Below are 18,997 nucleotides of genomic sequence, written 5' to 3' on the forward strand. Positions count from 1 at the left end.
AAGGAAGCAGAGGTACATAACTTGCCCAAGACTTAAGATAGTGAGTAGCAGCACTCGGACTCTAATGTAGACATTTTGGTTCCAGAATCCATGTTCATAACCACTATGCAATGCTGCCTCCTAGGTATAAGATGTCCCTTCTTGGTATTTATATATTACTACTTACCTGTGCATACATTCTGGCATATTTTAATTACTTGCCTGACAAATTTTCTAGCCTGTGAGCTCCATAAAGACACACATATGTATTTTTAAAAATATATAAGTGATAAAAGCAATGACATTACTAACTATAATCAACTGAAATCTATAAGTGTTTACAAGAGTGTAGGGGAGAATATATTTGCAATTACTCAATAAATGGCCTGAATAAAATATAATTTTTTCAATTCAGGACATTTTAATGGTTCTTCTTGTCGGGCATTCAAAACAGTGATAATTCAGTGCACTTCATCAACCTTGTTTAAATACTGATTCAAACAAACCAACAGTAAAAAATATTTTGGAGGAAAATGTGTAAAACCAAACACAGATTGAATATAAATTATATTAAGCTACCAGCACTAAATTTGTAGATTGTGATAGTGGTATAGTATATATTTTAAAGTCCTTATCTATTACAGATACTTAGTGAAGTAGTTAGAGGTAAAAATACGTGATGTCTGGGATTTGCTTTAAAATACTCCAGATGAATTTATGAATTACTTGTTCAAAGAGAAAAAAAAATTCTACTGAAGAAATTCATAGAGACACATGGTGGCGCTGCAGGATAAGATGAAAAGAGTGCTTCTACAACACTGTGGGCTCCATTATTCACGGGAACAGAGAACATCCAACCCACTGAAAAGAGATATTAAGGAGCTTCACCTACAGACCTGCTGGAGGTTTATATACCCTCTAGAAGTTTCCAACTAAAAAAAGAATCAGAGCCTCAGCTTGCAAAATTAGAGCTGAACTTAAATTTTTCCACAAAAGAGGTTTCTTGAAGAAACTATGGAGATCGGAGGGGCACTCGTTCTGCGGAAAAGGCAAGTTCTGATTATCTTTGTTTTACTGGGATTGTCTCAGGCAGGTCCTGAGTCTGTGCGCTATTCTGTGGCAGAGGAAACAGAAATTGGCTCTTTTGTAGCCAATCTGGCAAGGGATCTGGGGCTTGGGGTGGAGGAGCTCTCTTCGAGGGAGGCGCGGGTAGTGTGTGATGATAATGAAAAGCATTTGCACCTCGATTTGCTGACCGGGGATTTGCTCGTAAATGAGAAACTGGACCGGGAAGAGCTGTGTGACTCCACGGAGCCCTGTGTGCTGCATTTTCAGATGGTACTGGAAAACCCTTTACAGTTTTTTCGGGCTGAGCTGCATATCAAAGATATAAATGATCACTCCCCTACATTTCTTGACAAGGAAATAGTTATTAAAATATCAGAGAGTACCATTATTGGAACCACATTCCTAATGGAGAGTGCCCAAGATTTGGATGTAGGAAGCAACAGTCTCCAAAACTACACAGTTAGCCCGAATTCTCACTTCTACATTAAAATTCAAGAAAGTGGTGATGGAAAGATATACCCTGAACTGGTCCTGCACAGAGCGTTGGACCATGAGGAGGAGCCTGAGCTCAGATTAACACTCATAGCACTGGATGGTGGATCCCCGCCCAGGTCTGGGACAACTTCGGTCCTCATCAAGGTCTTGGACATCAATGACAATGCCCCAGAGTTTCCTCAGAGGCTCTACGAGGTGCAGATCCTGGAGGACACACCTGTTGGCTCTTGGATTATCACCATCTCTGCTAAGGATTTGGATGCAGGAAACCATGGGAAAATATCTTACACATTTTTTCATGCATCAGAAGATATTCGTAAAACATTTGAAATCAACCCACTATCTGGGGAAGTTCATTTGCGATCACACTTGGATTTTGAAGCAATACAGTCATACATTATAAATATTCAGGCAACAGATGGTGGGGGTCTTTCGGAAGAATGCACTCTTCTGGTTAAAGTAATAGACATAAATGACAATCCACCAGAAGTGACCATGTCATCAATTACAAAAATAATTCCAGAGAACGCCTCAGAGACCCTTGTGGCTCTTTTCAGTGTCCGAGACCAAGACACTGGGGAAAATGGGAGGGTCGTTTGCTCTATTCAAGATTACCTCCCATTTTTTTTGAAACGGACCTTCAAGAACTTTTTCACTCTAGTTGCAGAAAAAGCACTGGACAGAGAGGAAAGAGCCGAGTACAACATCACCATCACCGTCACAGATATGGGAACCCCCAGGCTGAAAACCCAGCACAACATAACCGTGCTGGTGTCCGACGTCAACGACAACGCCCCCGCCTTCACCCAGACCTCCTACACCCTGTCCGTCCGCGAGAACAACAGCCCCGCCCTGCACATCGGCAGCGTCCGCGCCACAGACAGAGACGCGGGCGCCAACGCCCAGGTCACCTACTCGCTGCTGCCGCCCCTCGACGCGCACGTGCCCCTGGCCTCCCTGGTGTCCATCAACCCGGACAACGGCCACCTGTTCGCCCTGAGGTCCCTGGACTACGAGGCCCTGCGGGCGTTCGAGTTCCGCGTGGGCGCCGCCGACCGCGGCTCGCCCGCGCTCAGCAGCCAGGCGCTGGTGCGCGTGCTCGTGACGGACGACAACGACAACGCGCCCTTCGTGCTGTACCCGCTGCAGAACGCCTCGGCGCCCTGCACCGAGCTGGTGCCCAGGGCGGCCGAGGCGGGCTACCTGGTGACCAAGGTGGTGGCGGTGGACGGCGACTCGGGCCAGAACGCCTGGCTGTCGTACCAGCTGCTCAAGGCCACGGAGCCCGGGCTGTTCGGCGTGTGGGCGCACAACGGCGAGGTGCGCACGGCCCGGCTGCTGAGCGAGCGCGACGCGGCCAAGCACAGGCTGGTGGTGCTGGTCAAGGACAACGGCGAGCCGCCGCTGTCGGCCAGCGTCACGCTGCACGTGCTGCTGGTGGACGGCTTCTCGCAGCCCTACCTGCCGGCCCCGGAAGCGGAAGCGGTGGACGCGGCCCCGGCCGCCGCGCTCACCGTCTACCTGGTGGTCGCCTTGGCGTCGGTGTCGTCGCTCTTCCTCTTCTCAGTGCTGGTGTTTGTCGCGGTGCGGCTGTGCAGGAGGGGCGGGGCGGCCTCGGTGGGTCGCTGCTCGGTGCCCGAGGGCCCCTTTCCGGGACACCTGGTGGACGTCAGCGGCACGGGGACCCTGTCCCAGAGCTACCAGTACGAGGTGTGTCTGACGGGAGATACTGGGACAAATGAGTTTAAATTTCTTAAGCCGATTATCCCTAATCTTCCAGTCCAAGACACCGGTAGGCATATAGGGGAAAATGAGAACTTTAGGAATAGCTTTGGATTCAACATTCAATAAAATAATTTATTTTAAACTTCTAATCTTTTGTCATTCTTGGCAAACTGTGGATCCATTTTGCCAATCTGTAATAGATTTTACGTTGGACGGTAGTTGCATGCATTATCATTTCTCATGTTCTCTTCACAGTTGCTTTAAAAATCTTTATTTGTGGCTACAATGACATGGAAAAATAATCTGTGTTCTGCTTTTTCATGTATTTGGTCAAAATGTCATATTAATGGAGTTATTGCTAATTTTTTGTTCTGATCATGGCATTGTTATGCAAGACGATGTTATTATCTGGAGGTGCAAACTCAAGAATTAAGAGCAAATGCCACAATGTATGTAATTTACTTCTAGACATTTCATCAAAGCATAGATACAGCAAAAATTAAAAGTGCTGTTGAAGCTGGGTGGAAAGTATATTGGATTTTACTGCACTATTCCTTTTGAAAATTTTCATCACAAAGGGTAAAAGTGCCACCTCTCCAGTATTCAATAGTAGGGTATATTATTTGTTTGTTCGTTTTTTGTTATATAGTGTTTTTCAAGAATTCAGTTTATGACAAGATAAAAGTGACCACACAGAAAATTATTGATTTCTTAATTTTCCTTTTTTTTACTGTTGTCGTTGATGCTGTTTTGGGGGAGGAGTCTTATAATGTTCTGGGATTTTACGTTGCTATTTTGTTTTCTTTCAATATACCACATTTTCTGGTTTAAATTTGTATTATTTTATATTGTTCATTATGTAACTCATATGTTCATGGTATCATCTTGAGTAAATACTCCTCCATCAGAAGAGTACAGATAAAAACTTAAGAAATTAAAATGAAAATTCAAACTGGCAGAGAAATAAATTAGGTTCAATTTTCCATTGATTTTTTAAAGTAAATATTTAAAAATCCTTAATACTTTGTGGCCTCTCTCAGATGTTCACGAAGAAGGAATGGGTCTATATTAATGGTTTATAGATGTCTCATGGCATTCCAAATTATAATGTCTCCAATCTATAAGTGTACAGTTCAGTGGACACTTTGGTAACTGGAATGTAGTGTGGATATAGAGCTACTGTGCATATACATTTCTGTGATTTCTCTCATAAAATTAAATATTATAGACTAGATGATGTAGTAAAATGCAATTTTGCTTGACATTGTGAAATGGGTAAAACAAATTCCAGTTTTATTAGGAATCTTTTTCTTTGCTTCATGCAGTTTTTACTGGTCTTATTTTGTGTTGCAACAGATATTTACTAGTTATGAGAATTTTATTAAATAGACATTTAAGCAGTACAATCCTGAAAAAGAATATTTCGGCCCTCTTTATCTCTCAGAGTCATAAGAAGCAAAGCTTATGCTTCTTATGCATAAGAGTAAGAGTAGATAACAAAATATCCTATTTGAATGATACAGAACCAAACTTGTACGCTACCAGATAGAATGGAATTCAAGGTCAGATATTTTATATAAGAAAATTTGGTGATGATTGAAGCGGTGCCAAAATCACTTGGGGTTGGGGGGAAGAGACTGATTACTTAGTAATGTTATTGGGAAAACTGGCTCACTATATAAAGAAACAAAATCCTTATCTCATGTGATATAAAAATAAACTTCATGTGGATCTAAGAGGTGAATTTGAAATATTTAATTGGAAAAATGTAACAAGTCTAAGTAAAAATATCTTTATGACCTTATTATTGATTTTGATTTCCTAAACAAGGTTTTAAAAGTGCAAACAATAAGGATAAAAATTGACAAATATTACTACCTCAAAACTAGAGGATAGCCCAGACAAGCTAGCAGATGACAGACAGGGAGAAGCTACTTGCAGTATTTTCACTGAGAAGGATTAATATTTAGATTATTCAGATAAGTCTTGCAGATAGCAAAAGTTAGAAAGTCGGGAGAGCCAACAGAATATTTTTAAAAGGACAAAAGGGAAAGGTAATTCAAAAGAGGTGAAAACAAAGTCTGAGAAGAACATGAAGTGATACTCAACCTCATTAGTGCTGATACACATGATAAAACAGCAGTTTATACCCACAGCATTAGTAAAGATGACAAATTTCCATCAAGTGGAACCATAGGAAATTGCATATACACCCCATTTTGAAGGAGTTTCAATAGTATTTAATGAAATTTAGTATGTACATACTTTATGATCCAGCAATTCTACTTTGGGGCATATAAGCCAGAAAATTCTTACACAGCTTTACAAAATGAAGTGCATGATAATGTTCATCTTGGGAAAGCAAAGAATAGGAGTCTACATATCCATCAGTAAAGCAATTGATAAATAAAATGTAGAACATGTTTGTGAAGGATTATTATGCAGTGGTCAAAAGGAGTGAAGTAGGTGTACAGATAACCACATGAATAAATTCCAAATGTTTCAAAAGGAAGAAAGAGCCTGAGATTTATTGTATGTACCACATATATAGACATATAATACATAATATCTTAAACTTATAGAAATATACAAATATATAAACATTGGAAGAAGAGAAGAAGGAACAAATGTAGGAAAGAAGATGTGTGTTTCTACATAGGAGTGCAGACAGAAGTGTGAGCTATACCAATGTCAATGATGAGACATTGTTTAAATTGATTGCAGCATTATAGAGTTGATTTAGTATTGATCAGATGAAGTTGGTTTAAAAAGACATTATTTCTCTATCCTCTCAATAAGATCAATTTCTCATATTCCATAAAAGCTAAGAATTTGCTTCTCATTTTAAGACATAACAATATCCTTGAGAATTTACCTTTTTAATAAGGGTGGTATACATTATGTACACCAGCACTTCCACTGGAAAAAAAATAGCTAATAAAACACTAATATATTGTCAGGTCACAGTTAATGTTTAAAGTTAACTCAGAGAGGGCCTCCCTGGTGGCGCAGTGGTTGAGAGTCTGCCTGCCAATGTAGGGGACATGGGTTCGTGCCCTAGTCCAGGAGGATCCCACATGCCGCGGAGCGGCTATGCCCGTGAGCCATGGTCTCTGAGCCTGCACGTCTGGAGCCTGTGTTCTGCAACGGGAGAGGCCACAACAGTGAGAGGCCCGCGTACCGCAAAAAAAAAAAAAAAAAGTAACTCAGAGAAAATCAGCCCAAAATCCACTTTTTTCCTTGGGAACAATTGGAATTCTGGGATATGTGAACCTCTATTTTGATGGTGTATCTGGGGGAGGAAATCAAAACCTGACAAACTGAGAAGCTGATAGAAGACCCTCACTTTAATAAATATGGAATCCTAAGAATGACACCTTTATGGTAGTATTAAACTGGAAATGGATGAGCCCTTGTATGCAATTTCAGCCTTGAACTTGAGTTTTAGCATTGAACTTGATTTAAGGTGGTCATTGACAAATAGTGCTCCCAGATCCTGATAGAACCAAATGCAGACCTTCTATGAAAGAAGGTTTATTCATCTTAATCCTAGAATTATTCGTATAAATAATTTTTATGTTCTTAACTTGAACATAAAGATAACTGCATGCACAAGGAAACCTGACACCATGAGTGAGAGCCAGCAGAAAACATAAAACATTTGCAAACACACATAAATTTGCAAACACTTCAAATATTTTGATTATCAGAAAGTCTATAAGAAGCTAACAACTTTAACTGAAATAAAAGTTACACCCAAAAATGTACAGGGAACAAGAAACAATTAAATGTGAAACATTAGGAAAGATCCAAATAGAGCTCCTAGAACTGAAAAATATGATAATAAAAATTTTAAACTGAATAAAAGGTTTAACAGAAAAAACTAGATTCAGTGAAATAAAGAATTTGTGGAGCGAAAGATAGGTCAAACTATAACTTATCCCACATATAGCTCAGAGGGTTAATAAGGTGGAAAATATGGAGGAGGTGGTTAGAAATGCAGAACAGAGTAAAAAAGTTTAACATATATTTAACCAGAATTTCAGGAGAGATGAGAAAGAATAATGGCTGGGAATTATCCAGAATTGAGGAAAACCTTAATGCACAGATTCAACAGACCCAAATAAACCTAACAGGATAAATTAAAGACAACCATACCTGGAAACATCATTGTGAAATTTCAGAAAGACAAGGATAATTTTTTTTAAAGAAAAGTCATAGGAAAAAGACATTTAATCTTTAAACACATGACAGACTGAAAGCTATGTTCCATGTTGACAATTTCACAACGTATTAATGGAAACTACAAGAAAGATACCTTCCAAGTGCTGAAAGAAATCAGTAAACTTCCTGCCTAAATAGTCTCTGCATATGAGTCATCAAATGAGAGAATCAAATCAACTGGATGTCAGTTGGTTTTAAATTAATCAGGATCATGGGTAAGAAGTGGTATAAAGCTATTTTTCCAATATAACTTTATAGTTTTACTCTGTCCCTCCCTTGCCACAGTTCTGAGTCCAGGAGTTTGACCTACTCTGTTTCTAGCCTTCTTCATCGCTAGTGACATCTAATTCTACCCTAGTCTAGTAGATCTATATGACCATGGCCAATTTCTGAAGATGGTAGTCTTTTAGAGCTGCACCTCTGAAATTACAAATTCAAACGTTCTTCTCTTAATCTACAACTTACATTCTTTCTCAAAGGGCTTCAATCACCACTCATACCAATAAATCCCACATTTGTCTCTGCAGCTCAAACCTCTTTCCTCAATTTATATAATGTAAGATCATTTATGTAACAATTTATATGGATACTCTATGGACACCTCAAACTCAACATGTTTTAAATTAAAACTTTCTATTCCTCAAAACTAAATGTCTTCTCCAGCTCTAAACATGTTCCTCTTTTCTCCTCTTCCTGTGTTTACTCTATCAGTTAATAGCACTAACACTCTCCCAGTTCCCTAAGTCTGAAAAAAAGTACATTGACTTTTACTCCTTCTTTTTCTACTCTGTGTCTAATCACCATATCCTGTATATTTTATCTTTATCATTCTAATACAACTCTATAATTGCATTTCTAGGTGACAGCAATATTATCTCTTACCTGTATTAATGGAACAACTTCTAATCTATCCCTTGCCTCTAGTCTTAACTCCTCTGGAATTTATCTTCAACTCTGAAACAGGATGATCTTCTTGAAAAATAAGAACACGGTCATGTCACTTTTCTATTTAAAACACTTTAATAATCTTGCATTTCTATTGATGTAGATTCCAAATGACTTGGCATGGCTTACAAAATACTTGCTGATCTTTCCAACCTCAACTCTCACCATTTCTCTCCTCTTACTCTATGGCTCAGCCATACTGATCCTATGTCAGTTCTTCCAAAATACTTCTTTCATTTTTGGATTTGCACAATCATGTTTTTAGTTTGCTGGAAATTTTACTCCACACCCAATTTTTGTTTGGATTACTCAAACTCATTTTTCATGTATCAAATTAGAATAAACTTCTTCCAGAAAAGTCTTTCCTCTACTTCAAATCCTGGTTAGATGACCCTCATCTATGCTCTTTATATTAGCACGAACTTTTGCTATCATGGCATTCATTATGGTCTATTTTAAATGTGTGACCACTTTTCTGCCTCCATCTTTCAGGACAGAAACTATGTCTGTCTGTTTACCACTCTATCCCTAACACAAACTGTATGCTCAATAAATATTTGCTGAAAAAATTAATGAATGGCTGATAATATATTTAGAATGATGTCTCTGGAAGTCCTGGGTCTACAAAACAGAATTCAGTTCCACAACTAAACTGGGTTCTAGTTTGTTCAACTTTTTAAAAATGTTGACAGAAACTGGACATATCTTACATTATTCACTACTGTCGAGCACTGACTTTCAACTACACTTACGGAATTTCCCTAAATAAACAGTACCATTTACTCAGCCTGAAATGTCCAGCCTCCCCAAAACAATTATTTGTACATACCAGTTCAGTTTTAAATACATGACATTATCTTTATTGTCTTTTCAAAGCATATTTGCTGATATCTAAAGAAGACCAAGATCTTTGGTTCCCGTTTCCAATTTTCCTGGGAACCTCTTGCTCACTAAGTCAATTACATAAAAAAGTCCTCTTAAGTATTTTTAGTTGTTTTAGTTGTTTAGTTGTGTTGTCTTCACAGAGATAGCATAACTTATATGAGGTTGGGACTATATCTTAAATATGCTTTTTATAGCCACCACAGCTCTAGAGATTGTGGTTTATTGTGTTAAAGACTGAATAGTAACAGCATCACAAGAACAAAACTGAGAAAAGAAAATAGGAATATAGGAGAAAGTATAATTCAGAGTCATCAAAAAACACGCAAGATAAATTAATATTTTGTCTCAAACTTATTTGGCTTTGTTTAAAACCTGAGACTCCGCAGAGTCGCGTGGTGGCGCTGCAGGATAAGATGGGGAAATTTTTGTAACATCAGATGCTCTGGTTACCGTGAACCACTGGAACTGAGAGCTCCAGAGAAGCAGTGGTGATAAAAAGAGGCTTTCAAGAGAAAGCTAGAGAGCCACCGAATTGCAAGTCTATAGATTCTCAGTGGTCCAGGCTAATAGCTGAGAGGAGCAGTTTGAGACTGAACTGAAATATTTCCGTGGAAAGACGTTTGGCTAGGGAGCCAGGGAGCCATGGAGCCGGGAGAAGGAAGCCCTCAGCAGACAAGGCAAGCACTGCTTTTCTTTGTTTTCTTGGGAGGGTCTTTGGTGTGTTCAGAGACCTGGCGCTATTCTGTGGCAGAGGAAACGGAGATGGGCTCTTTTATAGGCAACGTGGTGAAAGACATAGGTTTGGGCGTGGAAGACCTGGCTGCGCGGGGGGCCAGAGTCATCTTTGATGACTATAAACCATACTTGCAGTTGGATCGGCAGACTGGCAACTTGATCTTAAATGAGAAACTGGACCGGGAGGCGCTTTGCGATCTCACCGAGCCATGCATATTAAATTTCCAGATATTATTTGAAAATCCTTTGCAATTCTTTCGAGCTGAGCTTAGGGTCAAAGACATAAATGATCACACTCCCACGTTTCTAGACAAACATATACTTCTGAAAATCTCAGAAAGTACTACTCCAGGTACCTCATTCCAAATGGACAGCGCTCAGGACTTGGATGTAGGAAAGAATGCTGTTCAAAACTACACATTAAGCCCCAATCGTCATTTCCACCTTAAACTGCAAGACAGTGAGGAGGGTAGAAAATACGCAGAGCTGTTGCTGGACCAACCTCTGGATCGAGAAAAGGAGCCTGAACTTAGATTAACACTAACAGCCCTGGATGGTGGGTCTCCACCCAGGTCTGCAACTACACTGGTGCGTGTGTTGGTCTCAGATGTCAATGACAATGCTCCAGAGTTTGAGAGGTCCGTCTATGAGGTTTTGGTACCAGAAAACAGCCCTCTAGGCTCCTTGGTCGTCAAAGTGTCTGCTACAGATTTAGATGCAGGACTAAATGGAGAACTATCTTATTCATTTTCCCACGTCTCCAGAGACATACGGAAAACATTTGAAATCCATCCCATTTCTGGCGAAGTCCGTTTAAAAGCACTTCTGGATTTCGAGTTAATTAAGTCTTATACAATAAATATTCAGGCCATTGACGGTGGGAGCCTTTCAGGAAAATCAGCAATTTTAGTTAGTGTTGTAGATGTGAATGACAACCCACCAGAAATAGTCATAACATCTCTTACCAGCCCCATACCGGAAAATTCGTCACCTGAAATGGTAGTCGCTGTTTTTAGCCTACGAGACCAAGACTCTGGGGACAACGGGAGGATGGTTTGCTCAATTCAGGACAATCTCCCCTTTCTCTTGAAGCCTACCTTCAAAAATTTCTACACCCTGGTAACCGATAGCCCTCTGGACAGAGAGAAGAGAGCCGAGTACAACATCACCATCACCGTCACTGACATGGGAACGCCCAGGCTGAAAACCCAGCACAACATAACTGTGCTGGTGTCCGACGTCAACGACAACGCCCCCGCCTTCACCCAGACCTCCTACACCCTGTCCGTCCGCGAGAACAACAGCCCCGCCCTGCACATCGGCAGCGTCCGCGCCACAGACAGAGACGCGGGCGCCAACGCCCAGGTCACCTACTCGCTGCTGCCACCCCTCGACGCGCACGTGACCCTGGCCTCCCTGGTGTCCATCAACCCGGACAACGGCCACCTGTTCGCCCTGAGGTCCCTGGACTACGAGGCCCTGCGGGCGTTCGAGTTCCGCGTGGGCGCCGCCGACCGCGGCTCGCCCGCGCTCAGCAGCCAGGCGCTGGTGCGCGTGCTCGTGACGGACGACAACGACAACGCGCCCTTCGTGCTGTACCCGCTGCAGAACGCCTCGGCGCCCTGCACCGAGCTGGTGCCCAGGGCGGCCGAGGCGGGCTACCTGGTGACCAAGGTGGTGGCGGTGGACGGCGACTCGGGCCAGAACGCCTGGCTGTCGTACCAGCTGCTCAAGGCCACGGAGCCCGGGCTGTTCGGCGTGTGGGCGCACAACGGCGAGGTGCGCACGGCCCGGCTGCTGAGTGAGCGCGACGCGGCCAAGCACAGGCTGGTGGTGCTGGTCAAGGACAACGGCGAGCCGCCGCTGTCGGCCAGCGTCACGCTGCACGTGCTGCTGGTGGACGGCTTCTCGCAGCCCTACCTGCCGGCCCCGGAAGCGGAAGCGGTGGACGCGGCCCCGGCCGCCGCGCTCACCGTCTACCTGGTGGTCGCCTTGGCGTCGGTGTCGTCGCTCTTCCTCTTCTCGGTGCTGGTGTTCGTCGCGGTGCGGCTGTGCAGGAGGGGCGGGGCGGCCTCGGTGGGTCGCTGCTCGGTGCCCGAGGGCCCCTTTCCGGGACACCTGGTGGACGTCAGCGGCACGGGGACCCTGTCCCAGAGCTACCAGTACGAGGTGTGTCTGAAGAGGGGGTCTGGGACCAGCGAGTTCAAGTTTCTGAAGTCTGTTGCCTCCAATCATCAGGAGTCTGTAAATGATGTAGAGGAAAACTCAAACTTTATAAATGGTTTTGGATTCAATTAGGAATTTTTTGGTTTTTCAGAGTATTCGGGATGAAAGTTAGTTTTCTCTAAGTATACTGTTTCCATTAGCTTTTGGGGCCATATAGAATTTCTTGATTTATTTTTTCTGATTTCATTTTGCTAGTTAAGGAGATTAGAAATTTTATTTGAGAATATACTCATACTTACTCTATTATTTCTATTTTGATGGAGACAAAGAACTTTCAATTTTACTTCATTACTGAAAAGTCATGAATATTTGTTAGTTTTTCAACTTTTCATCATCAAGCACTATTGATTTGAAGATGACCCCAAACCCATTCTCTGATTGTTGTCCAGAAACTTTTTCTAAATTTTTGATGTTGTGGTTACTTAGGAGATGAGCATGATACAAATATAATGAATTATTAGTAAATCTTCTGTTTAATCTGATATTATGCCCCCTTCTCTTAAACTTTTAAATGGAGAAATATCTGAAAAATGGCATGTTTCATAGTAGTATTAAATGGAAAAGACTACAATTTATCCTATACTTAAAGGTGTTTTCTCTTTTTTTATCAACCTGCAGTATATAATATATGAGTAGTATTGAAAGATTATTAGGTTATTTTAGGATATTTAAATAATAGATTCCTTTTGTGGTATCTGTCTAGGCCACCCCATCTTTTTCTGGAAACTTCTCTCTTCAGTAAAAATGTACTGTTGCAGCAATATTTCTTTTATATGACCCATCTCCCTCTGTGATTTCAAACAACAAGACAAGGTGGTAGACATTACTGATCCAAAGTGACCCAATCTCATTATCTATGCTTTAAAAAATGACTTTAGAAACTGGTTATAGTATCTCTGTTAGAAATTTAACAAGAAAGTGATATCATGTTGGCTAAATACATGAGCGAAGCACAGAAACCCAATCTACTTAGAAACAAAAAGGAAGGAGATGCCTCATTGTGGATTTTCCAGTCGCTCCCAAATGTGCTTTCTCTCTTGAGCTTTTGGAAATAAATATGAAAATTTAAAATAAATTTCCCTCTAAATAAAGATAAGCTAAGTGGATTTGTTCTCTTATCAAAAGCACTTTTAGATATGTTTGCATGGATTGGACCTTACTATTAATTTCAGATGTTAAAAATTGTGGTTTTCATATTAATGTAATATTTGGGATCAAAAGGTTGTGGAATATTAGTAGTCTGTAAGGGACGAGAACAAGCATTTGTTAGAATATACAATTTTGCGAAGAATTGATGGATATATCCAAACTGTACAGTCTTTGGAGTGTTTACTAGAAATTAGAAATTCTTAGAAAATTCTACTATATAAGAGTTTTTGAATATTATTAGTGTCATAATGGCTTTACTGCAAAATAACATTGATAATGTAAAATGTGTTCTAAGAGATGTATGCCTTATTTGTAGGCTCATTATAGCCTTGTTATTATGTTCTTTCTTTTTTATAACATATTCCTTTGCTTAGGGGAACCAGGGTATTTTGTCATTCAGTGAAAAAACATTTTAGATCATTTTGAATTATTTCAAATTACTCTTCAAAGGAGCATAGAAAAAAAGTCACTTGAGAACATGCTGTCTTGTTTATTTAGCTCATACAGTGAACTAGGATGTTAGCAAAACAGGGGGCTTCTACATTAGGAGGAGATCCATCTATCAGAATTGTAAAATTAATTTATTCATTGATCTATTTAACAAATATTTGTTGAGTATCTACTAGGTGCCAGGAACTATTGTAGATGTTGATGGATGTAGACGTGAACAAAACAAAGTTCTTAAACTCAAGGGTGACACAGAAAAGAAACAATTAAATGTGTACATATATGCTGTATAAGATGGTGACCAATGCTAGGGAGAAAAAGCAGGAGGAGATATGGGAAATGCCCTCATGCATTTTTCCACAGTTTGAAAGTTTCATAAAATCATAAAATCTCTGACCTTATGTAGAAAGGGTATTATAAATTGGAATGAACGAATAGCTTTTTCCTTGATGTGATTCAACCAATGGAAACCACAATTCTGGCACATAGGGTGCCTAGAATTTGAAAGGAAATCTAGAGGAATTCAAACTTTTTGCTGAGACAACTTTAAGAAATCACATAGGTATATATTGTTATTTTTACAAGATGACTGATCACTTTTAAGTCTTCTTTCACTTCTCAGTTCTCCTCAGAATACTCCACCCAGACGACAGGTTCTAGAAGATAGGGACAATGTCTGGATTGCTTACTGATGTATTTCAGAGCCTAGTACATAGATATCAGTCACACTCCTTTGAATGAAGAAATGAATACTTATAATTGCATAGTTTTCTGATTACATCATCTCCCCCAAACCATTTCCAAACTCCTAATAGCCATCTAGATTATTTTATACAACGAGAATGCAATTGCAGCAATTCTTTTCGAAGACAACGCATGATGGCGCTGCAGGCTAAGACGTCAAAAAAAAAAAAAAAAAAAAAGCCCAGGAAATGCTATGAACTCTACCTCAGATTTCCAGCGGAAGAGAAAAACTTGTAAGCAAAGCTCAGGACCAAAAACTCCAGGGAATGCTGCTCGCCGACATTTCTGGACAGGTTACCCACTGGGAGATCCACCACTATCTCAGTCCCATTGCTACCTAAGATAGAGCTGGCCCCTGTTCCTGGAAAGGCGTTTGTGGGAGTAAAGATGGAGGCCGGAGGGGAGCGCTTTCCTAAACAAAGGCAAGTCCTGATACTCTTTCTCTTGCTGGGAGTGGCTCTGGCAGGCTGGGAATCCCGTCGTTATTTCGTGATGGAGGAAACTGAGAGCGGCTCCTTTGTGGCCAATCTAGCTAAGGACCTGGGGCTGGGAGTGGGGGAGCTAGCTGCGCGAGAAGCCCGGGTGGTGTCCGAGGACAACGAACCCTGGTTGCAGCTTGATCTACAGACTGGGGAGTTGCTATTAAGTGAGAAACTGGACCGGGAGGAGATGTGCGGACCCACAGATCCATGTGTAATGCATTTCCAAGTGTTACTGAAGAAACCACTGGGAGTATTTCGAGCTGAGCTCCTGGTGAGAGACATAAACGATCATTCTCCTGAGTTTCCTGAAAGAGAAATGACACTGAAAATCCTAGAGACTAGCCCTCCTGGGACCGTGTTTCCTCTGAAAACAGCCCAGGATTTGGACGTGGGCAACAACAACATCCAAAACTACAATATCAGTCACAACTCTTACTTCCATGTTTCCACCCGCAACTGGGGAGACGGCAGGAAATACCCAGAGCTGGTGCTGGACAAAGAGCTGGATCGCGAAGAGCAGGCCGAGCTCAGATTAACCCTCACAGCGCTGGATGGCGGCTCTCCGCCCAGGTCTGGCACCGCCCAGGTCCGAATCTTGGTCTTGGACGTTAATGACAACGCCCCTGAGTTTGCACAGACACACTACCAGGTGCAGGTCCCAGAGAACAGCCCTGTAGGCACCCTAGTTGTGAAGGTCTTAGCTAGGGATTTGGACACTGGAACAAATGGAGAGATATCATATTCCCTTTTTTATAGTTCTCAAGAGATAAGCACAACTTTTGAGGTAAACAGCATTTCAGGAGAAGTTCGACTAATTAAAAAACTAGATTTTGAGACAGTATCCTCATATGAGTTGTATATAGATGCGTCTGATGGTGGGGGACTTTCTGGAAAATGCTCTGTCTCCATTGAGGTGATGGATGTTAACGATAACTCCCCAGAACTAACTATTTCGTCACTTACCAGCCCCATTCCTGAAAATTCCCCCGAGACAGAAGTGGCCCTGTTTAGAATTCGAGACCGAGACTCAGGACACAACGGAAGGATGACTTGCTCCATCCAGGATGATCTCCCCTTCCTCCTGAAACCATCAGCGGAGAATTTCTACACCCTAGTAACAAATGGGGCGCTGGACAGAGAGAGTAAAGCCCAATATAATATCACCATTACCGTCACAGATATGGGGACACCGAGACTGAAAACCCAACACAACATAACCGTGCTGGTGTCCGACGTCAACGACAACGCCCCCGCCTTCACCCAGACCTCCTACACCCTGTCCGTCCGCGAGAACAACAGCCCCGCCCTGCACATCGGCAGCGTCCGCGCCACAGACAGAGACGCGGGCGCCAACGCCCAGGTCACCTACTCGCTGCTGCCGCCCCTCGACGCGCACGTGCCCCTGGCCTCCCTGGTGTCCATCAACCCGGACAACGGCCACCTGTTCGCCCTGAGGTCCCTGGACTACGAGGCCCTGCGGGCGTTCGAGTTCCGCGTGGGCGCCGCCGACCGCGGCTCGCCCGCGCTCAGCAGCCAGGCGCTGGTGCGCGTGCTCGTGACGGACGACAACGACAACGCGCCCTTCGTGCTGTACCCGCTGCAGAACGCCTCGGCGCCCTGCACCGAGCTGGTGCCCAGGGCGGCCGAGGCGGGTTACCTGGTGACCAAGGTGGTGGCGGTGGACGGCGACTCGGGCCAGAACGCCTGGCTGTCGTACCAGCTGCTCAAGGCCACGGAGCCCGGGCTGTTCGGCGTGTGGGCGCACAACGGCGAGGTGCGCACGGCCCGGCTGCTGAGTGAGCGCGACGCGGCCAAGCACAGGCTGGTGGTGCTGGTCAAGGACAACGGCGAGCCGCCGCTGTCGGCCAGCGTCACGCTGCACGTGCTGCTGGTGGACGGCTTCTCGCAGCCCTACCTGCCGGCCCCGGAAGCGGAAGCGGCGGACGCGGCTCCGGCCGCCGCGCTCACCGTCTACCTGGTGGTCGCCTTGGCGTCGGTGTCGTCGCTCTTCCTCTTCTCGGTGCTGGTGTTCGTCGCGGTGCGGCTGTGCAGGAGGGGAGGGGCGGCCTCGGTGGGTCACTGCTCGGTGCCCGAGGGCCCCTTTCTGGGCCACCTGGTGGACGTCAGCGGCACGGGGACCCTGTCCCAGAGCTACCAGTACGAGGTGTGTCTGACGGGAGGCTCCGGGAGTAATGAGTTCAAATTCTTGAAGCCTGTCTTCCCCAATATTCTAGAATCGGACCTTGGGAGGAAGTCAGAAAGAAGTTCAACCTTCCAGAATAGTTAGGTATCTGAAACTTCCCCACTGCGTACATTAGTTTTGTCTCCTACACCTTTCCCTTTTTTAACCTAGTAGTAATCTTTGATGCTACTTGTCTTTCTTCTTTTCTAGTTTTTTGTTAGTAATACTACTCATTGTTTTGTTGGCCTGTTTGTCCTATAATTATTTTTACAATTATTGTTAGTAAAAGTTTTATATCAGGAAATTTCATATTTCTGATTAAACTTTTAGTATTTATTCTAAATGATAATATGAAAGTTAACCTCTCAGAATAAAAGTAATTCTAAGTTTAAAAGTACATTTCTCACTATATGACACTACATAAAAATGTCTGATCCCTTTATATCATACTTCATTTTTTAATTACTGGAAGTTTTTAACGTTTTTATTATTTACACAGTTAGACTTGTCTATAACCCCTCTTCTGTTTGGAGTGGAATCAATTTATATTTACTTATGTCCAATTTCTTCCAAGCTCTGTTTGGATCTTTGTTTTACCAATAGGCAACAACATGTATAATTTCATGCTATTTATTTCAAAAATCACACTTGTAATCATTAGACTTTCACTCTGAAATATTGCATATGTTATCTCATGCAAGTATATATTTATCATCTATTCTTTCTCATCTAAATTAATGTTGAAAACACTTGTAAGTTCTTCCTTATATCTAACTGAAGTTGTGATCCTGTTAAAGAGTTTACTGATACCAGGTTGACTATGTTTAAGGAGTTCTTTAGACGTGACCAAGTAATGCATTGTCTGCAATTGTCCCTTGCTATTGGAGATGAATTCTCAAGTGAGCTCCAAATTCTGGGCCTAGAGGAGCTTTTGATGACACAGCATTCCAGTATCTGCTTGCCTTTGGATGACTACATTGTTCTGGTTAATAGAGAATTGGAAAGAAAATGCATTGTAGAATATTACTTAACCAAAGAAAATTTAGTAAAGGATATGTTGGTGAGGGAGTTGAATGATTTTAAGAAATAATCAGCTCTGTTGTCAGGACTCCTCTATCTCCAGGAGCCTCGTAAGTGGATACTATAGAATGGTGTGGTTGGCAGAGTAATGGCCCCCTAAAGACATCCACATCCTAATCCCTGGAACCTGTGAATATTCTGTGTTGTATTGTAAAAGGAAGTTAAGTTTCAGAGGAATTAAGGTTGCTAATCAGTTAGTCTTAAAATAGGAAGAATATCCTAGATGATCTGGATGGGCCTGATTCAGCCAGTTGAAAGGCCTTAGAGCAGAGCTGAGTCTTACCTGAGATGAAGAAATTCTGACTGTGGGCAGCAGCTTCTCATGCCCCAGACTTCCAGCCTGCTCTTTCTAATTGCCTGCTCTACAGATTTTGGACTTGCCTAGCCAGCTCACCCAACCAAGTAAGTCACTTCCTTGCAATAAATCTCTTAATATATATCTCCTGCTGGTTCTGTTTCTCTGGTAGAACCCTGACTGATACAGATTTTGGTACCTGGAAGTGGAGTGCTGCTGTAACAAATAACTGAAAATATGGAGATTGCTTTGGAATTGAGCAGCAGGCATAGGCTGGAAGAATTTTGAAGTGCATGATGGAAAAAGCCTAGATTGCTTTGGACAGACTGTTAGTTG

General features: G+C 42.5%; 4 protein-coding genes across 5 annotated transcripts in view; all 4 read left to right on the forward strand.

Moving 5' to 3' along the window:
• LOC131755738 (protocadherin beta-4-like) overlaps window positions 1–18,997 on the forward strand; it is a 126,210-nt gene that overhangs the window by 86,760 nt on the left and 20,453 nt on the right. The window lies entirely within an intron of this gene.
• On the forward strand, window positions 811–5,071 carry LOC131755388 (protocadherin beta-14). Its single transcript, XM_059061870.2, has one exon. It carries the CDS (start codon window positions 994–996, stop codon window positions 3,391–3,393), a length of 2,400 nt encoding a protein of 799 aa, XP_058917853.1. The 5' UTR covers window positions 811–993; the 3' UTR covers window positions 3,394–5,071.
• Window positions 9,627–13,360, forward strand: LOC131755381 (protocadherin beta-18-like). Its single transcript, XM_059061865.2, has one exon. It carries the CDS (start codon window positions 9,964–9,966, stop codon window positions 12,352–12,354), a length of 2,391 nt encoding a protein of 796 aa, XP_058917848.1. The 5' UTR covers window positions 9,627–9,963; the 3' UTR covers window positions 12,355–13,360.
• The window catches only part of PCDHB15 (protocadherin beta 15), a 6,147-nt gene continuing 1,957 nt past the window's right edge, over window positions 14,808–18,997 (forward strand). The window contains exon 1 of the mRNA XM_067031800.1: window positions 14,808–18,997. This exon is cut by the window's right edge and continues 1,957 nt beyond it. Within this exon, the coding sequence (XP_066887901.1) occupies window positions 15,010–17,391 (2,382 nt within the window). The 5' untranslated portion in view covers window positions 14,808–15,009 and the 3' untranslated portion in view covers window positions 17,392–18,997.

Source organism: Kogia breviceps, chromosome 4 (genome assembly GCF_026419965.1).
Source record: "Kogia breviceps isolate mKogBre1 chromosome 4, mKogBre1 haplotype 1, whole genome shotgun sequence".
Classification (NCBI taxonomy): Eukaryota; Metazoa; Chordata; class Mammalia; order Artiodactyla; family Physeteridae; genus Kogia; species Kogia breviceps.